Source organism: Columba livia, chromosome 11 (assembly GCF_036013475.1).
Source record: "Columba livia isolate bColLiv1 breed racing homer chromosome 11, bColLiv1.pat.W.v2, whole genome shotgun sequence".
NCBI classification, from domain to species: domain Eukaryota; kingdom Metazoa; phylum Chordata; class Aves; order Columbiformes; family Columbidae; genus Columba; species Columba livia.
Window position 1 is genome coordinate 20,546,899 of NC_088612.1, and position 26,055 is coordinate 20,572,953.

The 26,055-nt window shown below is 42.9% G+C and overlaps 1 protein-coding gene across 9 annotated transcripts in view; it reads left to right on the top strand.

Annotated features, from left to right (window-relative positions):
* Nucleotides 1–26,055, top strand: part of MYO9A (myosin IXA) — a 160,932-nt gene that overhangs the window by 71,342 nt on the left and 63,535 nt on the right. For all 9 annotated transcript variants that reach the window (XM_065076277.1, XM_065076270.1, XM_065076273.1 and 6 more), the window contains 3 exons: nt 37–163; nt 5,450–5,539; nt 23,620–23,736. In XM_065076277.1, coding sequence (XP_064932349.1) covers nt 37–163; nt 5,450–5,539; nt 23,620–23,736 — 334 coding nt within the window. The remainder of the gene's footprint in view (nt 1–36; nt 164–5,449; nt 5,540–23,619; nt 23,737–26,055) is intronic.

Sequence of the window (26,055 nt, forward strand, 5' to 3'; positions counted from 1 at the left end):
AGACAAATGAAAATGAACTCTCGCCATTTCCTTTAGAATTTTCTCTCTCTTGTCGGCGATACTACACCTGGGTAACATCCGATACAAAAAGAAGACTTACCGGGACGACTCCATCGATATTTGTAACCCTGAAATCCTGCCGATCGTGTCGGACCTGCTGGAGGTGAGCCTTCGCGTTTTCACGGGCACACCTAATGAGCCGCCTTCATTTTATAATAGCATTTATTCCCACTTTCACCGACGGGTAAGTTCTCCTGCATTACCATTACTACAGGCTGTTCCCAGTGAAAAGTTCTAAGGATTTTTTCATGAGATTTTGAGCGATAGGGTTTTTCCCCTAATCTTCACCTTCAGGTTTAATTGCCCCAAAATACTGTTTCTGCGGTTAAAATTTGAAAGATTGCATTAGATTAGAGTATATTAGAGATGCTGGAGGGTGCGTCTCATCCCTTTATTACCCATTTAAGGACTTATTATCCATGCTTTTCCCTTAAACAACTGCTGTGCTATCTCCCTACTTAAAGAACTCGGTCGGGAATTGGCTCTCGGATTTTCATAGCACTTCATTAATGGTTTGAATTTCAAGAGGGGAAGGCTTCTGTAAAATATGGGTGTAAGCAGCTGGATGCTCTTTGCCTCTTGGCTTTGGAGACTGGAGAAATAAACAGAAGGAAAACACGAGTTTGGAGGAGAACATTGTTGATCTTACTCCATTAAAAATGGCCATAGCGAGGGCGCTGAGTCATTTAAGAAATAATTGGTTTTTAAAAAAGCTTTGAATAAGAGAGTGACTTAGAGATCTGAAAACGTTCCAGGCTTTGGGTCTTTGCCCTGGGTTTCTTCTGCAAACAAACTCTCCTGCAACATCTGCGTGCTCTAAAGTATTGGGGTATTTTCTTGCACGTGTCCACATGAGCCATATAGGGCCAATGGCATCTTAGTGCCGTGGTTTGGTACAGCACAGAGCATGGATACCATGCTCACTTGCAGATAGCGTCATCAGTACAGAGAAAAAGAAATAGATGTATTTTTAACTCCACCGTTTTCAAAAAGCACTAGAATCTGGTATAGCTGAGCAAAGGGGTAGATTACTGTTTATCTTGGTAATTCTGCAAGCTAAATGACTTTATACGGCATAAAATGCTTGTTAATTAGATCAGGCGATGCAGATCTTGTGAATTATATTGCTGGGTTTGGGTAGCTGCTGTTGCTTGTCCTTAAAGCTGCATTTCCACGGTAATTTCTCCATGGAACTGGAGACATTAGTTGCCTTTGTGTGCAAAGCTTCCAATAGACCAACTCCCCAGTTGGCTGAAATAAAGCAAATAATCTCATTTCAGAAGTCTTCTGAAATCCTGATAGTTTTTCTGACATTTTTCTTCAATTTTGACCAAAAGGAGACCTAAAGGGTTCAAACAGATCCTCACAAAGAAAATCCATTACACTTCATTCATTCGTTAGCTACTTGCAACTCTCCAAATTAAGTGCAGTGAATTCTTCATAGCCAGAGACCAAAAATATTGGTTGAAACATTTGACACTTTGTATCTTGTTTTATGTGGGTAATTACTTTTATTTCCCTTTATTTTTTAATGTGGTCGCTGAACCGCACACAGTCTCGCTTTTCACACCATTGTTGCTGAAAATAGGAATCGCCTTGCCAGAGTCATTAATTCCCTCTTGGGATTTACTCGCTAAGCTTGAAAAATCATCTCGGATTAAAAATATTAGTTGACAAATAGTTGAACTTCTTTTCATACAGCCACTGGGTGCTTGGCGGGACCTGGGTGGAAAGATCCTGATAAACAGGAGGTGAATTGGTCATTTTTGAGACCAGGAAAGAAGATGCTGAGCTCCTCATGGAGAGGAACCAGCCAACAACCTGGCTAAAATCAAACGTTTAGGCCAAACTAAGATGTTTTCCCTGCACAAAGGGAAGTCTGGCCTAAATTATTGTGAGCTTAGCTGGTTTATGTTGGAGCCTCTGAGCCTCGAAGGCCAACAGAGGGAATTTCCCTGTGCAGCGGTTAATGCAACAACGATTCTTCCTCTGCGTGATGAGGTTTGCGCCCCTAGAAAATGAAGCTGATAGGCAGATTTTTTGGAAGGAATCTGGGTGGAGATGACGATCTGTGATGAATTTGATTTTTCTTAGATACCCACAACCCCATCCAATATGTTTTTGCTTTATTAAAACATTCAGACCAACATTTGCTGAAAAAGCAAACTGCAATATAGGATTTTGGCCAGACTCCGTGGATCGTTGTTTCATTTACAGTAAGACCCTGATTCCTTCTTTTTTTTCGCAAGAATAGCCATAGCGTGTGGATTATGTGAGGCTTTTGGCAGGTTTTTCATGGCCTTTGTTTAAACTTTGCTGAAATGCGCGATGGCAAGGCTGCCTGATGGATCGAGCAGACGTGGAGCTGCAAGTATCGCGGTTCCTCTGCAGAAATCGTAGAGGATTGTGTAAAACCAAGGAAAATACTGTGTTTCTCACCAAAAGTCTCATTTGTGGGCTTATTAACAAAAGCGATTGATTAGAAATGTGCTAAGAGAGACTATCTTTTTTCTGTTAGACGAGCAAGAACTTTTGATTGTGTACATTTACTAACACCAGAAATTATTTCTGTAGATGGAGCATTGACTAAGGAAAGTAAATTCTTTCTTTGCTCAATGGAGCAGTTTTATAATATATTTAGTTTCTAGGCTTAAGCAACGAGCCTCAATGCAAATGAAGATAAATATAAGTAATCAAGTGTCATCATGTCTTAACTGGGCTTTTGCCAAGAAAGGTTGGACCAGATGGTCCTTGAGGTCTCCTCCAACCTGATATTCTATGATTCTAAATGAGTTTTGCCAGATCTCTTTGTGCATTGATGAAGTTTTGGAGCTAATGATGGGATTTTGGAGCTATTGTCTCCCTTCATAGGAGGTTTATGTGCTTGGGTTTTTTTCTACTGAAAACTAGTCTTCAGCTTCCCAGCAGGATCCGACAGATGTGCTAAACATCTCGGAAAGTGATTGGGGAGCTAAAGGGAGATGAGGGTTACCAGGAGCCTTCTCTTCTGGATCCATTTTTTGGATGAAGTTTTGGGGATCATAGAATTGTAGAATGGTTTGGGTTGGAAGGGATGTCCATCTAGTTCACCCCCTTGCATCTTCTTCTTCATCACCTTCTTCACCTTCTTCGTCTTCATCGTCTTCTTCATCTTCTTCACCTTCATCGTCTTCTTCTTCACCTTCATCATCTTCCTCAAAGCCAGAACTCAAGTCAGAAAACCTTCTGGTTGTTTGAAAGCAAGTCCCAAGAAAAGCTTCAGAACCTTTTCAAGAAGAACTGATAGAAATCTGAATTTCTTTTCTGTTGCTCCACCCTGGGCAGCTTTTGAATGAGCACTAATCCCTTTCTCAAATATGACAGGAGCCACAGAAAGCCATGTTTTCTCGTTCTCGAGTTGGAAATGGTTCATTTTTCTTCCTTTGCTCTAACATAATAGCCCAGCATTACCAGAGAAGCGATCTCCACCTGCCTTGGCATCGGCCGTCACCCCTCGCTGCCTTGTGGAGCTCGAGCCTTCTCAGCATCGCTTCCAATTGCACGTGGCACTGAAGTCTTAAATCTCTATTTTGTTCCTGTAATTAAGATATAAACTACAGGCTGTGTAGCTTTTCTTTAAGCAGCAGAGCAGGACTTGCCCTTCAGCACCAGAAAGCAAAAAAATCCGCTAAATGTAACTTCGAAGTGTAACTCCCAGGGCACGAAATAAAGAAGTTGTGGTCTCCTCTTGGCTAATCTGCTAGGATGGGTTTTATCTCTATTTTAGTGAATATAAGGAATCAGCTACATTCAAGCTGTGACCTTAAATGAAAATTAGATGCAGAGATTCCCTTCCCATCTTTGCCAAGTATGTTTTTATATGAAAAGCTGATTTGAGAGATGAAGGACACACATCTACAGGTCTCCTCCACCCCAAGTGCAGAGGGACAAGGAAACCGGGGAGAACATGAGACGCAGATAGTGAGGGATAGCACAGGTTGTTGTTTAAACCGCTTAAAATCCTCACGTTTACTGAAAAATCTGGGAGTTGGGAGCATTTAGGCTGGTTAGGAACATGACATTGAACTGTTTTCATAACAATCTGATATCCCTCTGTCTTGTTGCCTTTGATAATTCAAACAAGCCATTTTTTCCCCACTTGGTTTTGAAAGGCCAAATCACATCATAATAACTGATAACTACGGTATCACTGAGGCCAAATGAAACAAACCTCAAGGTGTTGAGGTTCAAGTTCCAGTGCCGTAGGACTTGCTGGTAGGTGAGGGTCATATACGGGTGACCTGATGTTTTCTACTTTCCACACCACACCAAGAAGTTCATGTTAGTGGGTGATGCAGGGAAAGTCGCTGGAGTTTATCAGGGAGACTCCTATGACAACATTTTTGGTAGGAAGAAGTAGTTTTCTGGGCAGAACAGTATCATGCTTGTGAAGTTTCTTAGGTTCAGCTTGTTTGCATTGCTCCTCCTAATTAATTGGTTAAAGCATTAAATCAAAGTACAGAAACCACTAAGTTTCCCATCATCTGTGTCAAATTGTCAATGGTTTACCTGGGATAAATATACAGCCTTGGATGAGTTCAGGAACGTGGATAAATAAGAAATAAGAGCGACTTAAGTGAACCTGGCCAGAAAGGAGGCTTTTTCCCAACAATGCATGGCAGAGGCTGCTACATTTGTCAGCACCATTTACCTGTTTGCCAAAGCGTGTCTGTTTGTACAACTGATTTTTTTCCTGAAAACCGGTTTCTGTTGCGTCTGATTAGAGATTGTCTCCTGGCTGAGAACTGGTGTCTTCAGGCCGTAAATATCACGTGTGAACAGCCGAGTAAATATCAGGTGCTTTTCAAAAGGTTTCTTCCTCCTTTTCATTCATCCCCACCCTGAAAAACACCCAAAAACACCCTCAATTTGGATCTATTTTAACCCAATGACACGATTTTGCTTGTGTGTAGAGTAACTGGTATGATGTCATCTCGCCAACACTAGAAAGTTGACTTATTTTGCCAAGAAAAAGCGTGGGAGGGAGGAGCTGCACCAGGACTAAAGGTTACCCATGGGAAATTGCTGGAAATGCGGTGACTGAATGCGGAAAATCAGGTTCCTTTGGATACCGCGGTGTCTGGTTTCTGGTGTTGGGTTTATGTGCTGAGTTTTCTCCACCCAATGTCTGGCTCAGTTTTATCCGCTGAACGTTAACTCCGTAAAGTCTGGCAAAAGTGTTTTAAAAAGCTAAAAAATTATAAATGTGTATCTTCTAAATTTATAATAAATTAATTTATAAAAAATTAAATGCCTACATTTTAAATGTATAAATTTACAATTGATAAACATTTGAAAGTGAAAAAAAAAAATCCTAGATGAATCACTAACATCCAGATTCTTGTTTTAGGTGAAAGAAGAGATGCTGTTTGAGGCCCTGGTGACCAGAAAGACGGTGACAGTGGGAGAGAAGCTCATCTTACCGTACAAACTAGCTGAGGTCTGTACATGTTTATTATTGAAAGAGAAACTCTTGGGGTGCCTCTGAATGCTTTGAAATGAGGCTGAAATGTGGACTTGGCTCTGGTAGAGTTTATTTCAGTTTTTATTTATTTATGTAAAACTAAGCACATGTAGGAGAAGCTGATGTGTATGAATACAGAAAATTATCGACTCTACCTTCTACGCTGTTCTTGGAAAGCAGGTTTTCACATTATTCTGGGATAATCTTCAACTTTTAAAATGACTTACGGTTGTGTAAGTGTTATTATGTCTCATATTCTCAAAAGTATATAAGCTTTATTCTCCTGCAATCCTTTTGTGTTGGTTTCAGCATTTCTTGTATCCCCTGGGCTGAAGAACGTTGGGCCCTCGCTTCCCTCCTGTTGTCATATTGGCCATATGAGAATTGGCAACATCTTGAGTAACGTCTCTGAGATCAGTCTGTTGTGTTGCAAATAATTAAGCACATGATGTGTTGTCATTAGGGTCAGCTGGAGGTATTTTGATTCCTTTTTTCCAGAAAAAACCCTGTCTTTTCTCCCCTTTTGGGACTGTGTTTAAGCTTCCCAACAGCTGTGATGATGGGACAACGTGCAGCAATGTGCCTTCAACCACCTTGCTGCGTTTAACTGTTGGATTTAACTGTTTCTTCTATTATTTTTTTTCTAATAATATTCTAACCTGGACCACCAGGTTTTGAGTTCAAAGAGTCTTACCGAAATGCTCTTCTGTTGAGATCAGAGTCCCCTTTACCACCTAAAATGACTGAATGTGAATTTCTCAGGTGCTTTCCCAAATGTTTTTTTGGTGATGTCGCTGCTCACAAATCTCAGCTTGTCACTTAGACAGGTTTGTCACCAATACCTAGTAAAATAAATGAAAAAATCAAGGTGTGGTGACTCGGGAGGGGAAAGTTAACGTCATCTCCATGACGAAATCATTTTGTAAGAAGCTGTGAATTGTGCTAAGAAAAGACAGGGGATGCCTGTCACTGTCCTCACAACACCAGCATGCCAACTACCAAATGTGATCCGCTAGTGACCTCTCTCCGGCAGCAGCTTCACCACCAACAGGAGCAAATGGAACCTCACTATGATAAGAGGTCTTCTCCTGATCTTCCTCTGCCTCAGGGGCTATGAGAGGTGAATGTAATGGGGATCCATCTGAATCGGGAAGCAAGAGTAGGGTTCGTTTGACATTTGGGGACTTGACAAAGAATACCGCTCTCTGTTAATCCCACTCGTGACTAATTGGACTCTTGGCGCTGTTGGGAGCCGATGGGTTGGTTATTCTTCTTGGGTGTTTCACAAAAGAGCATTATAGTTGGCTCAAATAAATGGAGTGATGGTTTTGAGGGTTTTCAGACATGACTGTCCCGCCATGACTCCTATAACTCACAGGCCTTTCCTGATAGAGCGATGATGTATGTAGCAGTTACTTGATTTTCCAGATGTTAAAACGCTTGATGATTTTTGCATTGCTGGTTGATACACTGAAAGATTGAGGGGAACTTGTCTGGAAAAGACTGTCCTGCAATGGCTCTCAAAAAAAGGGTTGTAAAAATGTCAATTTGACATGTACTTGCTCTTTTACACCACCAAGTAGAGCAGCTTGGATCTACCAAGTGCCTTCCAAGGCTTTGAACAATTTTCAATAGGCAGCTGGCACAGTGTGCTGGTTGTTAAAAGAAGAGCCAGAACTCAGCCAAAGGAGGAACTCCAAGAAGTTTGATTTGTTTCTGAAACCTTGTTGTCTAAACAATGAGTGGAAGTAGTAAATTATTGGGCTCTGGGGGTGAAGTGGGAGGAAGCAGCATTGGGCTTCCACCTCCAACATCACTGATGGGATCACTCAGGAAGCGGGAGAGCTGGACCTGTGTTTCTTGGTTGTCTACAACCTCTATGAATCCTAAATTATTAGAGGAGCTGGAAGCGTGCAGCTTGAATTTGAAATCAACATTCTTATTTAAAAAGCCTTGAGATCTTGGGATGACTTCTTGAGCTTTGATGAGGTTCAGATGTACATCTACCCCATCCTAACAGGATGTCACGTTTGGTGCGGGTGGTTGGACTCTGGGCTTTGGTTCATGTTCTGTGCTCTGCGCAGGGGCTGATGTTTGCTGATCCCCTTCATCAAACAGCATTGAAACATGGGTGACAATTCAACGTAGAAATACTTCCCATGAAACAGTGAACTCTAATGTCACCATTCTGTGGCAAATAGTCTTGAATGGGTGGAGGAGACACAGGTGGCCTGGAGCAATCCTTTTATTTAGAGGTTTGGAGGCGTCGGAGCTGAGGTTGGACTTTATTAGACCAAACCAAGGCTTTTCTCAGCCGTTTTCCCGAGCTGTAGCCCCACAAGCACACAGAGGAGGATGCCGGATGCCTTTGTTGGATGTGCAGTGAAGCCGCATTCCTCTCGGTCTGCGTGCTCACTCGCTGCCTCGTCATCGTGCGCTGATTAGAAACACTGGCCTGTGCTTTGGGGCTTTTCTTTTTAATCAGCTTGCCAACTCATTGCTTGAAATATTCTCCTTCATGACAGTTATAAATTTATATCAGGCCATCCTCCTGGGTTTGTTCTGTTCATCTTTGCAGTAATTTCTGTAAAGCTAGAGATTTTACTCTGGCACATTTTGACGCTTGGGTAAAAGGTACTGAAAATGTCCTCATGGGGACAACTTGCAGGTGGACATCCCAGCAGCCTGAAGCTGATGGTGTTGAAGGAAATAGCTACAATTGGCGACCATCTCCTCTCTGTTTACTCATATTGTACTTCTTCACTTAGGACTTTTCCCGATGGCTTAGCCCTCATGGGTTGCGTTGGGCTTTGCCGATGGGTTGCGTGATGGTTTTATGTCATGCAGAAATTTTGGCTTCATCAACTCTGCATTTCTTTTAACAAGTCAAGACTTCCTGAGTCTTGCCTGTGTCCAGCTGTTCTGCTGGACGACCTTGGAGGATCTAAATCAGATTAACGAGTTAAAATACTATCTTGAAATCCAACGAGAAGGTAGGACTCCAACAAACAAAAGTGCTGCCTCCTGTGTACCAGCAGTTGCCAGCGCTGTTGTCTTCGGTTGAACAAATTGTCCCCGGCACATACAGATTTTGTTTTACTCCATTTTTCACAGGAGGATACAAGATGTGTGATAGCAGCACCTGTTGGGAACTGAGCTCTCATTTCAAGCTGTGATCTGGTGTCTCTCACTGTGTACTCAGTGCCCGTCCCCAGGGCGTTACAAGGATTATTTCAAAGCGCAATGTGCCATCACGTTCTTCCGATCGTTCGGTAAATCATGACGCATTGTTAAGAGCTTGTGTCTAACCTTGATGTTAACGCTACTACTGATATTTCTAAAATTAAGGAGCGGTAGTCCAGGAGAGACCTGGTTTGGGAGATAAAAATCGACATTGCTGTGGCACTGATGGCAAACATGAGCTTCATTCTCAGCCCTCTGTGTCCACAGTGGGAAGAGCTGCCCGTCCGCTCTCCGACTGTCGACATTTAAACGAACGAGGCCGCCACATCCATAAATAATGCTTATATTTACCTCTGGCAGCTGCCTCTTATCTTCAGAGCCACGCTGGCTCGTCCGCCGCAGAGCTGCCTCCCGCAACCATTCATTTTGCCTTTTATAGTAGCTGGATGGTATTTTAATGCAGTGTTTGAAATGGCTGCGTCATTTGGTCTAACGCGAAGGTTTAGAAGCTGTAGATAAACTTAGGAAAAAAAGGCTGCGCAGACATGAAAGGCTGCGGTTGTGTTCGGAGCTCTCGCTTCGCTGTCCAAAGCAGCTGCCGACGTCTTTATCAGCAGTGAGATGGTGAATTAACAGAGCGATTAATGGATTTTCAGAGAAATCACAGTGTAAGCATGCAGGGTAAGGACAATATTTGGTAACGAGTTGGCCATGTCCGCTTCATTTAGCAATAAAATGCCGTGGTAAGGACCCTTCCAAGAGAGATTTATTTGACTGTGGGAGCAGACACCCATGGTGTCTGGGGTGATCGATTCAGATCTGTCTCGAACACTGGGCATCTGCAGCCACAGCGTTCTTCCCAATAAGGTAAAATATAGGAGGTACATAGATGAAATAGGGGAAAATGGGATTTTAATGGTAGCAGAATAATAACACACACTGAAGGTTGCTGTTGTCTTTCTACAAGTGCCCCTCATCTCCAGACTCTGGGCATTTTTTAATAGATCATGATGTGCATTTTTGAAGTCCTCCTACAGAAGTAGGAAAGTTTCATTAGCCACAATGCAGGTGTTTAAAAGAAAAACCAAGCACACTAAATATTAATCAAATCTTTCTGGAGAGCTTGGTGGTCATTAAAAAGCTTTCTCTTGATCCTGCTTGTGATCTAAGCATCATCTTAAACTCAATCTGTGCAAGGAACTGCCCGTCTGGGCCACGTCTGTCTTCCTGCTTCTATCTAAAGAATTCAAATAATCCAGGTTTTTCCCATCTCGCCTGGTGTCTGTCACCCACTTCCCTGTTTTTCACAAGTCTCTGCATTTTTTTCGGTGTTTTTATCAGCTGACGAAAAACTTGTTCCCAAACTAAATACATCTGTTAGTGAATCCTCTTGTGCATCCTTTGGGAAAACAGATTTTGTTTCCACGACACCTTCAATTCATTTAGTTTTGTTGATATTTCTGAAGCGAATGAATTTGCAAAAAGACATTTTTTTAAACAAATCTTTATAATTTTCAGCCATTCGTGACCGAGGACGTTTTATCTTATCCCTAAGGGTCAGTTAATGAATTAATTCACACTTTTGGAAGAAGTCTGATGTGAAATTGCCCAAGAGAAGGAAATAAAAGACATGAGAGAACTTCTTGGGCAAAAATTGACCTGATTCTTGCCTGCCTTTAATTTTGCAAAGCTGTTAGGAGCTGGTTGTTTGATGTGATGAGCGTCGCCGTAAATATGTCTTGTATTTAACTTCATGGGTATTCATAATTTTAAGTGGAAAATGAGTGTATTAAAAAGGCAGCGGAACTAAAAGAGCCCAGGTTAGATGTCCAGGGAGATGCCTACAAGCAGAGATTGTGGAGCACAAAAAAAAATGGGCATATTATTTCCTACCCCGACGTTGTTCTTCTATATTATGATAGCAAGGCCTGGGATGCAACTGTATTTTAAGTCCCTCTGCACTGCCCTAAGCATCCCTCGTTCTTGGGGTCTATTAACACCCTACGTAACGCCAAGGTATTTTGAAAATTATTATTTGCAAGCTTTTGTAGGGTGTCATGTGTCATCTTATCTTTGTTTCAATATTTAGCAAATGAGTGTTCCCTGCTGGTGGTTAAGTGGCCACGGAAGGACAGCAGGGACCAGTCCTGTGAGGTTCTGCTGAGCACTCAAATTGCGACTGAATCTGCAAAACGCTTTTTATTCCGCAGAAATATGCACAGCTATACGCCCATGTACGTACATATACGTCCAAGCCTGGTGGGAGGTGTAGACAAGGTCATTGTCCCCCACCTCCAAAGACTTCAGGTTGTACAAGTCCTGGAACACGTAGTCTAGGAGGACCATAATTTTGTTCTCACTAATATCTAGCTTGGTAAGGTTGCTGAGTCCAGTAAACACTCCCAAGGGGATCAGCTTGAGCCTGTTACTCCTGAGCCCCAGTGTCCTGAGGTTGAAGAGGTTGTTAAGAGCCCCAGGTTCAATGGCAATGATAATGTTCTCATTTAGCTTCAGCTCCTCCAGGTGAGGGTAGTTGACAAATTCATCCTGGTTGAGAGTCCTGATGCGGTTCTTGCCCAAGTCCAGCAGCCTGGTCTCGGTGGGGATCCCCTCGGGCATGACCATGAATCACTTGCGGTGGCACAGGACGCTCATGGGCAGAGCACTCGCAGCACGGTGGACAGCCCGTGGCAGAGCCAGACAGGATGGATCCCAGCATCAGGAGGAGGATCGGCTGCCAGCAGGCCAGGATTGGGCTGCGCATACTTGCCTCCCCAGCTACCATCCTGTCTCTCACTTGCAGGTAACACAGGGGAGAGAAAGAGGAAGGTGGACATGAGCAAATGACCATGACAGAAGGTTCACCTTCCTGATAGAGCTGACATTAAAGTGAAGACACAGCAGAGGTTCTAGTTTTCCAGGTGAAATTCAGCCCTTTGGCTACAAGACCATCTCTCTTCCCCAGCCCCTAACTTCCCGCTTGATGATGCAATGTGCACAGACTTAAGTGGAAAAGCCTTGAGGGATCGGTGTCAGACAGACCTTGCTTCTTCGGCTTCTTAAAAAAATAAATAAATCAATACTAAACACGTCTATCTACAGCAAATGATTAGTTAGAAATGCGCTTCTACAATTCAGGTCAGATTTGATAAACAGAATATTCAGTCTCCTGAAAATCTGGTGTTGAATGGTTTTGGCAAGTCCATGAATAACCATCACTAGATGGTTGTTTCGGGTGATAAACTGTGCTGCCCTAGTGGATTGAGCTTGGGAAGGAGAACATTTAATTTTCAGCACGGTAACAGTTAATTGGCAGAGATACTAGATAGAAAAGCCTTGTGGAGCTGACCTTAACGAGGGGAAAAACCGTTTAATTACGGCAAAGAGCTGAGCGATGTTTCGTTAGCTTATATCCTACTAGTGCTACTGTCTAATGCCTTTTTTAGACAATTATGAACAGAAAAGGAATGAAGTTCCAGGATCAAACGGCGTAACGCTACCTAAGATGTTAAAAAAAATAGTTGCAGCTAATCATTAGCATTTAACAGACTGAAAATTGAACAGACTGAAAGTATTAGAGGAGGAAAAAATGGAAAGGAGACAAAATAATGAACAGCATGAAGAAAGTGGAATGAAAATTCTCAGTCCCGAGGTATGAGGACAGGGACAGTTAATGGAATGGAAAGTAGCAAAACTGCTGGAAGCACCTACTTATGCTCATTACCTGAGGAGACTCGTTGTCACCGCAGGTAATTAGCATCAGGAGCTTAGCAGGAGGCCTTTGAAGACCTCATACCTTGATGAGTGGATTCAGAATTACCAGAAAATTATTAATAGAATAAAACGAAAACTCCACAAAGCTTTTATGAGTCAAGCGGGCGTCTCTGCTTCAGGACATGAGGACAACCTGGCAGCGTGGAACTTCAAAAGAAGGTTGTTCGTGGGATGAGGTGTCTCATTTTTCCCTTCAAAATACTTGGTGATAGAATATGGATTAGATGAACCCGGTGGTTTTATAGGACTGGTGTCCTGCCCGTATTTCTTCATGGGATGCAGCATCCCTCCTTTATTAACCGAGTTGGGTCTTTTATTAACCCATTTTTATGTTTTTCGCATATTATGAGGTGATAATATGCCCTAACGTTCCCACAAAGCAGTGCTTACGAGATGATGTTGAGATATTGGCTCAGCGGAGCTCGTGCCTACAATCATCTCCCACACTTGAAGAACTTCATGGTTGACAACGTATGTCTGAAGATGCTGGAAACCCAGGCTTGTGTGCGAAGATCATAGAATCATTGAATCGTTTTGGTTGGAAAAGACTTTTGAGATCATCAAGTCCCACCATTAACCCAAACCTGCTGAGTCCACCACTAAGCCGTGGCCCTAAGAACCTCATCTACACAAAACGTTCCTCTTCTTCTCTGCTCCACCATGGAAATTCTTGTGAGTTAGCTGTGTTCATGCTATTTATTTGGCACAAATATCTGGAAACAAAGAAGGAAGACTCTCAGATTTCGATATTTCTGAGTGGCATCCAAAATAAGGGCTTGAAGAGGGGAAATTGTGACTTTCTGTGGACTGTCACATCCTCCCATCTCCAGATGCTTAGAATATGGGATTTTTCAATACAATCCCAATCTCAATATGTTTAGATTGATTTCTTCTCAGCACTTTGACACAGGTGAAGGTGTAGAAGCTTCGTGGCTGTTGCACAGACTGCCTCTCCAGCTACAGCAGCCAAGGTGTGATGAGAAATCATTTCTCTTTGAGAAAGCTTGCAATTGAAAAAGCCTGTAGTGAAGATAAAGGTACAATGGTAGAACAAGTTCCTCTATAATAGTGTCAAATTTGGCTGCCTGATGATTCTGTTCTTCTGCAGCTCTTCGTGGTGGGCTCGTGGTTGCTCCACGTGAGCACCTTTCCCTAGGGGTGCTCACAGACTCATTTTCTGAAACAGATTTATTTTGGGAAGAGAGAGGATTTTTTGGTTTGTTTCTTTGGATTTGTTACACACGACATTTTCTGACCACACTGTCCAAATCAGAATGCTGAAGGATTCGACCGAAATCATTTGAGGAAGATGATGCTCATAACCACGTGGCTCCACAGATGAGACTCGGAGAAAACCGCTAACAAGATTTTTGTTGGTTTAATTTTGACTATCACCCGAGTGCTTTCTTCTGAAAGATGTGACAGATATTCAGCTACGATGTGACAATGCCATAGACAGGGACTTGCAAAACGTCTCTAAAAATAAATAGGAGGCAGGATCTAGCCTGTGATGGGGATGACGGGTCTCCCGTCTGTTCGCTTCCAAGTAAGATAAGCTGGGAGCTTGAAGGACTTTCTAGCCAGCCTGATGAGTTACTAGTGTAGCAAGATTGTCTCACTGGATAAAGCCATTTATTTGACTTCTGTTGTGGTTGGGATATTTGGGGAAATATTTTGGCACAATTTGGGAGAGCCCCTCAAAATACCTCTGTGTAATATGGGTGGGCAGGTCAGTGTTGGACCTTGGGCCAAGGAAGGTGATGGTGATACTGGGGGACTGGTCCAAGGATGGTGACGATGGAAGGTTCTGGGAAACTGATACTAGAGAAAGGAGAGCACAAGAAGAATTAAAAAAATATGCTTGGTATGTAAAGTCAGAAAACAGTGCCCCAAAAATCTCTCTGAATCTGAAAACTTCATAACTGATTCCGTGAAAAAGATTCTTCAATGCCACCTTAGTTAATTGTTACTTTGGAGAACGATTCAGTGTTGTATTGTGATGACGTTCCGCTCTATTTTTTCTCTTTGTAAAATCCACCCATAAGCTCTGGAGAGCATCACTGACACTTGCATCCCTTGGATAAAATCCACTGGCAGGACAAGGCGCTGCCGCCCGGCCCAGGGTGCCGGTGCACACCACAGCTGGGGCAATGCAAGGCTTAGTGTGGCTTTTGGGGTATATTTTTTGGGATGTAGTTTGTTTCAGGTACATTCATAGAAATAAAACATAAAAAGTAGCCTTTGTAGGAAATTTTATAGCATTTTTAAGTGAACTTTTCCTTTTTGTAATTAGGCTGCTCTTGCATTTTTCACTTCTCTTCTTCCAATGATCCTTTTAAAGATCAGTTTTCCTCCTCCTTAAACATAAAAACCATCAAAAAACCTTTAGCAGGCTGGAATCAGCATGATGCGTTAATGATGCCGATTCTCTTAGGAAAAGCACACATGAGAATGACAGGATTTTAATATGATACTAAGATAGAATACGAGTATGGAAAATTACATCATCCTTCTCCAGCCCGAGTATGATATAATACTCCGTGATGCCAAGACAGGGATTAAGCTCGAGCCTGATATCCTGCATGAGTACTTTCCTCTGCGCGTTAAGCCTCGGTTTTAAAATAAAAAAGCTAAGCCTGCCTGTCTCAACCTACATCTCGTGACCCAAAGGGGAACCACAAAAGCCGCTTAATCTCTCACCCGCCGCAGGACACGCTGTGAATGGAAACCAGACGCACGGTGCGTTCGCTCAGAAATAGCAAGTGGAACAGCAGGAAACCAGAATTCACCCCGCACACAGGCGGGACTTGAGACCTGCCAAATAGGCTGAGCCTGGTGTGAGATAAGGGCGAGACACTAAAACCTGCCTTTGGACTAAAGGAGGGGTTTAGGCCTTGCCTAACAGTAGTAGCGCCAGAGATCAAAATTGGATCTTTATATGTTCAGGGTTTAGATTGCGGGGTGACAATAAAACCCTGGCAGATGTATTGTTAACCTCCTCTCCCCTTGCTTCCTCTTTCCCACTCAGGACAGGCGATCGGGAGGGAAAGAAGGACAGAGAGAAGAGAGCTGGAAAAATTAACAATGTTTTACTAACGCTACTAATAAGAATAGAGAAAATAATACAAAATATACAAAACCAATCTTGAAAGTCTCAGCAACTGCAGAGCCAGCAACCAAAGTCCTGGACTGGACTCTGCAGCAAACCGGAGCTGGATTCAGTCTGTCACTAGGCCTCAGTTCGCAGGGACAACTCGCAAGGTCCTCTCCTAATGTTGGCCATAAGCAAAAGGGTAAAGAAGGAAAGGGATCCTCATGATCTCCCACTTTTATATGAAGTATTCACGTGAATGGAATGTTATACACAGTTGGTCAGTTCCTTGGTCACTTGTTTCTCGTTGCCCGCCTCGCAAGATGTCCATCCATGGTTATCAATAACTTCGCATTCCATTGCTAGGTTTACCAAAACACCTATCTGGTTCTCCAGGAAAATGCAGCTAATATGAAGCTTTAGCTGACAGGCAAATTCACTGAAAGAGAAACTTGGTTTTTAACAAAACCAGGACATTATACTATTGATACACGCAGTAGCTCCTCATCCAACACCAGCGCTCTTATTGGTTGCTGGCACTCCTAAGCCTTATTCAAACAAAAGCATATTTCGAATCCGTTTGATTTAATCCTGTAATTTATGCTGTAATTTATGCATCACCTCAATGCCTACGTGTGCTTTTTTCAGTTGAGGGCTGGCTTCTGTTCCTGTTCGTTAGACCCACAAATCAAGTGTATTAGAGCTTAAATTGCTCTTAATTCTCCTTGTTCTCGTCTCCGCCAAGTCCTATTTCTAGCTCTTCACACTGGCTAAGCATTGCTAATAATTATATATTTAAGAATTTGGATTTTTTTTAGGCTACAAACTGATTTGTTTCATCGTTTACTCGTTCATACAGCATAATTATTGTTGAATAGATACTTTGAGTGAAATAAGAAAACAAATGCACTTTTTTCCTGTTTCTTTTCCACCTATTTTAAAGTTACATATCTCGCTCAGACCCACAGAACTGATTGAAGCAGGGGAGCGTCATCAGAAAACATTAGGGCAATATTAAAATGTGTTTTTTCCTCTGAGTCATCTTGGAATAAGCCGTTTGTGTTACAGTAAGTACAAATGTAATTATGAAGACAAATTGCCCCTTAGAGTATAAACAGGGGGAAAAATGGGAATGGCTGATAAGAGTTTGAAATCAGACGTGAAATGATAACAAAAATCAAATTGTGTGTATGATAACAGCTTGCTCAATTCTTTTTGAAGGATATCAGCAGGTTCCCGGGATTTAGCGCTAAATCCTTGGGAGCAGAAATGCCAATTGATTCATTGGGTAAAACAATGAACATTTATTCCACCTATTAAAAGTAAAACAAAAAACCAAAGCCACTGTAGAGCCACTAAAAATCCACATCTAGATTTGATTTTTGGGGGGATTTCCTGAAGAGGAAGAATCCTAGTGCTGGTTTTTAATGTTTATTCCCTGAATATTTCATTGGAAGGACCTTTCATCCTTGTATAGAAATTATAGGAAGTCTATCCAAGGCCCTAAGGGAGAATGGGATATTTCCTGTCTTCCTGTGTTCAAATCTGATTTCCTGAAGAGAGGAGGATTCTCCATTTCTATTCTACAGAAGCAGAAAACGTCTCTTTTTGGGGGTGTCTGGCTTTGCTTAAATAACTTAACTCTCGTCTTTGTGTTTTACATTGACTCTTGTGAACTTTGCACCGGGAAAGAAACATTTCTTGCCATCCTGGAATTACTCTAATTGGGTTTTTTGGTGCATATTTGTTGATTTGGCTCTGAAAAAAGGTCATACATTGCTTTTTTTCTCTCCAAAGGGCAGGAAACACCCACACATGTGTATGTTCACACACCCGTTACGGAAGGGCTCTTGGAGAGGAAAGATCCATAGGTAGTTCCTACAGCTGCATCCAGCTCGTTCCTATTTTAACAAATCAATTTGTGGAGACTATTGCAAGTTCTTGTTGGAAAACTGACAAGAGTTGCCTGTCAAGATATTTTAGGGGGTGAGTGGGCAGTGGGTTTATCCAGTGGGAGCAAATTATGTTGATAAAGTCCATAAACACACACACGGTCTTTGGAGGAAATACTGAAAAACCGGAGAAAGAATGAACCATGACCAACAAGGGGACAAGTCATCATCATCTTCTAACGAATTTTCTTCTAGACCCAACGAATTTTCCAGAGTTGTGCCTGAGAAGTGGTATTTAAACGTCCCGTTTGCAGGTACTCGGAGCTTTTAGAAATTCGGGGGCGGATGCGCTGGCCTTGCTCCCACATCTACGTTGTCACCTGGGGAAAAGTTGGGAGAGGGTTTAACGGCATCGTGTTGACCGAAAATTCTTGACGGTGCAATAACACCATGTTGACCAACTGAATGTGTCTTTCTGGATGTTTTGTAGATTTGCATAATACTTAAGAAATAGGGTAAGGGTTGCACACTGTCACAGCTCATAAACTCCATGGCGTTTTAATCCTCATTAGGGCTTTAATTTTATTTAGTGCTTACACTTACTCTCACTTCCCATTAACTGAGGCTGTACTTAGGAGCTGGGGTTCAAAACCCCAGCTCTGGGCTCATGTACCCTTCCTAAGCTGCATTTTTTACAGTAGTGGTCCAAAATAGATTGCTGCTCTCCAATATGTCTGTGGTAAATGGCATTTTTCTTCTGTGCAAAATGGTATTTGGGTTTTTTCACCTCACTTTTCCATAGAGAAGCATGGGGTTCTACCTACGGTAGCAGTGATGGAGCCGTGCTCAACATCCCTCCTCAGCAAACTCAGTGCCTGTTAAATCATAATATTAATCGCTTCTTTTGGATGAACGGGTCATAAGAGCTGCCCATACCCCCAAATCCATCATCCATTCTGTTCTGTTTTTTCCAGGATTGGTTTAGCTCACCGTTTGCGTTAGCGCTGAGGGATGACGAGCAGATCTCTCAACTGTGGCCAGATAAGATGTTTTAAGTCTTTAGAGGTCTGTAACTGGCTTTTAGATACCACTTGGGAATAATTTATTACCCGGAGTTAGTCAGTGCATGAGGATGATGCTCTTCCTACGTGATAACTAAAGGGATGAGCTTTGCTTTGCTTTGCTTCTGCCACTTTTCTATTTTTTGGGTCTCCATGTGGAGAGCTGCACTGCACAGAAATGGTTATTTTGTTCAGGTATTTTGTTTGTTTTTAAAACAAATGTTAGTGGAAGCGTTTATACTGGTTACAAGAGTCCTTCAGGCTGTGTTTTTGTCAGAAAACGGTCTGTGGTTGGGTTTGGCTGGACAGAGTAATTGGAGAAAGCATCTGACTTTTGCATTTCAATATCTGGATCTCCCTGGAGCTAATGGGGTCCTCACTCCCAAAAATACTCATTTTGGCTATGGAAGTGTCTGATTAAAACCACTGGTGTCTTGATGGCTTTTTCTTGCACAAGTTCTATTTGACTTCTGCTTCCTGGGATGTGCAGCCACTGGGATATTGCTGCAATTATGTATGATAAACTACTGCTCTTTGCCTTTCAGAGCATTTGTTTCTACCCACCCTCTGTTCTCCAGGCTTCATTTATTCCTCTTAGCCTGAAAAACTTCTAAAGATCTGAGGGTTTGCTGTTGAGCAACAGCAAGAGTTAGTTCCTATATGAAGTTAGTCAATAATATAGACATTGGATCCAAGACTTGCGGGGACTGCATGTTGGGGAACTTGTCCCAGAAAATCATGTGAAAATATCTGTGAAAGGTTAAGTGGGCATCTGCCAGGAGGATGGGTGATGGCTTTGACCTTCGGGGTCTGCAGTGTCACTAGAGAGGGAGAAGCTGGAGTCAGCAGAACAAAGACCAAGGTGGTTTGTGGGCATCCGTGCGAAGTCACCTGTTGGTTTTACAAGGAGCTGATGTCCAAGTGCAAGGTAGAACTCGGCATTTCTTCTCCCCTGGCCTCTGGCGAGAAGATGGAATCAAGAGCTGTGGTTGGGAAGGGTACCTTGGATTAAGGTTGCCAAGAGACGTGGTGGATGAACCATCCCTGGAGACATCCCAGGCCAGGCTGGACGGGTCTCTGAGCAACCTGAGCTGGTGAAGATGTCCCTGTCATGGCAGGGGTGGCACTGGGGGAGCTGGGAAGGTCCCTTCAACCCAAACTATCCCATGAGAGCACCAAACCCATCCATGTGCATAAATCAAAAGTGGATTGAGCTCAGCGTGGTTGGGACAGCAGCCTGTGCTCAATTCAAGATGTTTTTTTGGGCTAGAAAATTCCCCATTAGATTATATGCTGGTAGATATATATATTTTAAATGCTGATATTGCGCCTAAAAAACCAACTGGAGCCTTAATACCACAGTAGGGTCAAAAAGCTGGAAATTCCTCCTGGTTTTGGCTGCAGGACCAAGTCCAGAGTCTAGAAGATCAGTGACATCGTGGCAGGGTGGGTATTATAAAAAGCTGCTGGTTTAACCAGACTTTTAGGAAGTGAAAAAGACGCTTTAATCTTGGTTATCTACACGGAAGCTCTTGTGGTTTCTGAATGTGTAGCCCAGTGAAAGAAATCATCATTTTGGCATTTGTTAAGAAGATGATTTATTTCATTTTTGTCCTGAGAGCTCCAGTGGCCGTCCAGCCCGCGGCACAGGCCTTAACAGCGGCCAACAGAAGCACTGCGAAAAGAAATGATATGAACATTCCAGCCCTTTGCATCATCGTGTACGGCCCTTTGCTGCTTTTTGCTCTTCGTGACTCATTGCTGCTGTGGGAGGAGGTACTTATGGGACTAATGCAAAGATGGTGATGTTAGAGCAAAAAAGCCTGTAAAGCTAAAGTTTCATAGCTAATTTTCTTTTTAAATATAGATTTTTGGAATTTGATTGCAGCCAGCAAAACTATTTATGGGGAAGGAAGAAAACTTGAATTTTCTATATTTTTTTTCTTGAAGCAGACAGACTATTTACAATATTAACACCTCTTTGACTTGATTCCCTGCTTTTTCCATTTGTAAGTTTGTGGGGCGGTTCTAACCCTTTTGCTTTCCCCAGATTACCTGACTGTTTTGAACAACCCCAGCAAAAAAAGACCTTTCCTGGGTGTTTCCAATCTCAGCTCAGCACAGAAGAGCAGAGTAAGAAACCCTGATGACGGCGGCAGACGGAAGATGTGCTCCTATATATTTAGCGATCTTGTAATCTTAAGAATTAAGAATCTACTGAACACGTACAAGTGTGCTTTACAGAAGCTTTTAATTTGCAACAATTTTGGTTTCCTTAGATGATATCTTTTCCCGTCTCAAACACAGGCTGTCGCTGCCGGAACCTTGAGCCCTTGCTCCAAAACACTTCAAAGAGAAATTCTAGTTCTTATGTCTCTCTTTCCCTTGTTCCTTTTTGGCAAAAGATGCTTCCAAAATCCTCTTTCTTTTTAAGGCTGCCTGAGTGCCATCCCCATCATGAAAACTTATGAAGAACCCCAAATATCTTATATCAGGTTGGCCAAGCCCAACAAGTGCCATTTCTAGCATGTCATAAATACAATATTTATCCTTCCTAGCCTGATAAGCAGGTTGATCAAACACTTGTCTCATTTCCTGAATCGCCACGTTAAAGTGCGTTTGATCTCTTTGGTTTCCGAAACAGTGATATTTTTGCGTGTCTGCTTTGAGATTTGTTTTGGTGTTGCAGGAGCTATTTTTCTTTTGCTTTGTGAGCGAAATCAGAACGGTTTGACGAGCGCCACGGAGCTCCAGATCTGCCTAAAATGTCCCATAAATCTTACAGAAGAGACAAGAAGCTGCCTGAAGACAAGCTATATGTAATATGTGCTATATATTTCAGAGAATAATCACGTTTAATATACGTAGGATAATAAATACAGGCTGAGCATCCTTCACCCTGCCACTCGTCCCCAGCTTTACCCTGTCAAACAGAAAACATATTGAAAAGGATAAACTGCCATACAGGTTTTCTGTTAGTTATGTTATTATTTCAAGCCTTTTATGGACCAGTGGTATTCTATATGGCAATGTGAGGTGAATGTCTGAAATGAGAAATCAAGGTGAAAGCCTCGCTTTTGAAGTGGACTATTCCAGTGATTTGGGGGAATGTGAAATCACGCTCCTGAAATTGCAGCAGCTCCTTAGTTTGAAAAGAAAGAATATTCCCTAAACAGTCTTTAGATCAGGTAGTTTGACGGCTATGTAGGATAAAGAGGGGCTTTATCTATAACGTAACAGCATCTAGGATCTGTTCTAAAGAATAAATACTTTATTGGATGGCAAAATTAACAATATCCTCATCTGATTTAGAAAAAAGTTGGGGACTGACCTATTAGAGAGCAGTGTAGGGGAAAGGGACCTGGGGGTCCTGGGGACAGCAGGGTGACCATGAGCCAGCACTGGGCCCTTGTGGCCAGGAAGCCAATGGTACCTGGGGTGGGTTAGAAGGGGGTGGTCAGTAGGTCAGAGAGGTTCTCCTGCCCCTCTGCTCTGCCCTGGGGAGACCACACCTGGAATATTGTGTCCAGTTGTGGCCCCTCAGTTCCAGCAGGACAGGGAACTGCTGGAGAGAGTCCAGCGCAGCCACCAAGATGCTGAAGGGAGTGGAGCATCTCCCGTGTGAGGAAAGGCTGAGGGAGCTGGGGCTCTGGAGCTGGACAAGAGGACACTGAGGGGGGACTCATTCCTGGGGATCAATATGGAAAGGGTGAGTGTCAGGAGGATGGAGCCAGGCTCTTCTGGTGACAACCAGTGACAGGACAAGGGGCAATGGGTGCAAACTGGAACACAGGAGGTTCCACTGAAATCTGAGAAGAAACTTGTTTGGGGTGAGGGTGGCAGAGCCTGGCCCAGGCTGCCCAGGGGGGTTGTGGAGTCTCCTTCTGTGCAGACATTCCAACCCGCCTGGACACCTTCCTGTGTAACCTCATCTGGGTGTTCCTGCTCCATGGGGGGATTGCACTGGATGAGCTTTCCAGGGCCCTTCCAACCCCTCACATTCTGGGATTCTGTGATTCTGTGAAAAGAGAACAATTCAGCGGTGAAGTCCTGCACATCCTCTATAGCCTCCAATAAAAGGGAAAAAGAAAATATTGGCATATAAACCAATGTATAGAGAAAATGATGCCCCATTCTTCATTGGCTTTAAATAGAACTATTTTTGTTTGTTTTAATTGCATGTCTTTGTGATGGATCAGTTAATTGGGCTGGTTTACACTACGGCAAAGCATTAGGCAGCAAGAAATATTCCTGAGTCTTGGCCTTTGTCTTTCCCCAGAGACTAATTTTTCGGGTGTGACAGAAACACTGATGCCTTTCCAGCTTTATTCAATTAAATAAACTGAGATAGAGCACAGGCTTAGAGAATTGGTCTTGAAATTTTCTCTTCATCACTACAATATTTTGGGAAAACGTCAAAAATTAAAAGAGCAGCAAACAAAACAAAACACCCCAGCTCAAGTTGCTTGTAATAAGAACAACGTAAAAAGCCCCAAATAAAGTAACTTGAATGATGCAGCACAAAGGGAGAGTTATGAGAAGGATTTCAAGGCAACTGGTGTCAGAAGATTTGAGGTGATTAGCGTGAGCTGAAGGGCTGTAGTACAACCCCAGGTAATAATTTAAACCAAGAAAGAATCCTTAAGTATGAATTACCGCTTTACGGTAATAGGTATATGTATATAGGTGCCTGTCCCGAAGTGCGTGTTGATTAAGAAAAATCTCTTTCCATCGTGGCCGAGAGCTGCACTAAATCCGTCCTCCCCTTTCCTTCTCCCCAAATAAACTCTTCAAGGATCTTGGCAAAGTTGAACACATATTTTTAATAATTTTTTTATAATTCGTATATATATTTGTATTTCTTTCCCTTTCGCCACCAGCGACAGGATTTATGGTGTGATCTCGTGCATTATCTTGGAGTAAACTCAGTTGACAAAAGCTTTGGCGAGGGGGAAATATGAACATTGGACTTGGGCGCTTGAGAAGCAAAATCCATTTCAGTGCAGGGCAAGAATCATTTCCAATCACCTTTTTTTTTTGGCTTTTCTCTTTCAGGCTGTGACTGTGCGGAATTCAATGGCAAAATCGCTGTACAGCGCCCTGTTTGACTGGATAGTGTTCAGAATTAACCACGCGCTCCTCAACTCCAAGGACATGGAGGAAAACACCAAGGTAACGTCTCACTGGCTCTTCCGGCTACGTGCTCGCGTTTTTAAAATTTAAACTACGGGATCAAACATTACTCAAGTTCCTCGGTTAATGTTTCAAATGTCATTATTTAAGTGGCGTTTGCTGAGCCAGGAAGGGTGAAGCACCTCAAGTAATTTATCCTCCATGCGGCTGAGGAGGAGGTTTTGTTGTAGCCACAAAAGGCTGTTCCCCCACCCCCTCCAGGAGCGATGCCAAAGACTTTTCCTTGTGTGGAAAACCGTATATAATTGAGGGGAAAAATGGAAAATTTTCCTAACGCGAGGTGTTTTGATGTAGTCACTCCATAAAAATCATTAGAAAAGGCGAAGAAGCTCTGGTGTGGGTAGGTATTGAGATAACATGTCTATAACGAGCAGAAAAGTGAGATTGGGGGGAAAAAAGGGCATGACGGGAAGAGCAAATCAACGGGGCGCTGAACGGCGTTCCCGAAGAGCTGACGGATGGGATGACATGACGTTTCCCACGGTAGCAGGGGCTGGATGCTGCAACGTCCTCCCCAAAATCTCTCCCCTATTCATCTGCAGGGGTACGCTGACCCCAAAATCACAACCGTACACACTCACATCTCGCCAACTACCCTTGGCTCGCAAATTCTGGGCACGGGCCAGCAGCGTGTGTGTGTTTTTGGGGGGGTTTGTAGATCCAGGCTGAAGCCGCAGCTGCCAAAAGGAGGATTGTTTTGCTAAGCGCTGCCATTACATTTGAATTATGCTGGAGGACTGAAGTTGCAGAGAATTGCAGTGGAGTCGGCCCTTTATTTAACTCCCTAGAAATGCTTGTGGAGCGTAATTATAGACTGGAAATAAATACATATGTATAAAATTTGGTTATATGCTTTTCTGACAAGAAAGATTGTTAAAATGGGTAACATCCAGCGTTTCTTCTGACTGCACATGCTTCTCCCTCTGTTTAATATATTACCAAAAATGTTGTGTTCTTTCCTGATTTATTTTCCCTAAGTCATCAAAAGTTTGGTCTGGGCTGTCAGGAAAAAAAAGCGACGTTGTGTATTTGATGAAATAGAAAAGGTCGATACCTTTTGACAATGAAATGCATCTCAAACACTGATTTTTTTTTAATGATCCAATGATTTAAAAAAATATTATCTGTTCCTTAATATTTAAATACAAAATCAGACTAGAATGCAGTCGCTTGCATAGCCAGCATGTCTGTAATAGTGGGACACAACAGTGTTTACAGGCCATTAAACTTCAGTTCCCAACCTCAAATCTCAGCAGGTAAGAGCCAGAACAGCCCAAATTTGTGCTGTTTCCAGCATCGCTGCTGCACATTAACCCTCTGCTTCCTCCAGCCGAGGCTCCTGGGCAGTGTAACCACCTTCCCGTCTCCCTACATCATCTCATAAATTCCCACTTCCTAGTTTTCTGACTTGTATTTTTGCCCGAACGTGGATGAATTTTCAGAAATCACAAAAACGCACGAATCCTGCCCGTTTTATGGGTGGAAGGGTTGAAGCGGAGACGTTATGCCCATTGCACAGAGTTGCAGAGAGCAGCTTCGTTAAACATCGACCAGCCAGTTTTCCCTTGAGCTGTTTTCCAGCGTCACCTCCTCACCCCTTGTTTTAATCCCTGACTTGATTCCTCCCAGCACAGAGGGACAAGAAGCTCCTGCCTGCACTGGGCAAGACTGGGAACAGCTGCTCCTTGGCCCTCAAGGAGTAACGTCATGGCCAAGGGCATCCTGGGCTCTGCCACCGAGACCCCAACCAGCGATTCCCACCCTCCCCTGCCCTGGGAGAACTGAGCTGGTGACCATCAATTTGTTTCCTTTCCAACCTCTGCACAATCTTCTTGAAACCCTTTTCACCTCATACTTGGAGAAACCTCCTGTATATGGTCTTGACGTTGGGCAACACCAGCGAGTAACTGGGAGGTGACCTGGGATCATGGACATCTCCAGGCACTGGGAATAGATCTCAGCACTTAGATGACATCTACTTGCTGGCATCTACCAGCTCCCTCAACACATTTCCTCAACACTCTGATTTATGAAAGAAAAATACAGTTTTGCACCTTGCCACAGAAGGTTTTTGAGCTGAGTTTGCAGTGGGTGGCAAGTGTCCTGCAGCAAATGTCCTGCCTTAATCCCAGCCCATGCTTGCCACCAATATTTTAAGATATATTTGGAAACACGTTGTGAAGTTTCAGAGGGCTATCAGATGACGGATTTTTGATTGAAGGCTTTCTTATGTGACAATCAAGTTATGCAGAGATAACATAAGACTCAAAATCACTTGAATTATGAAAATATGTCTCT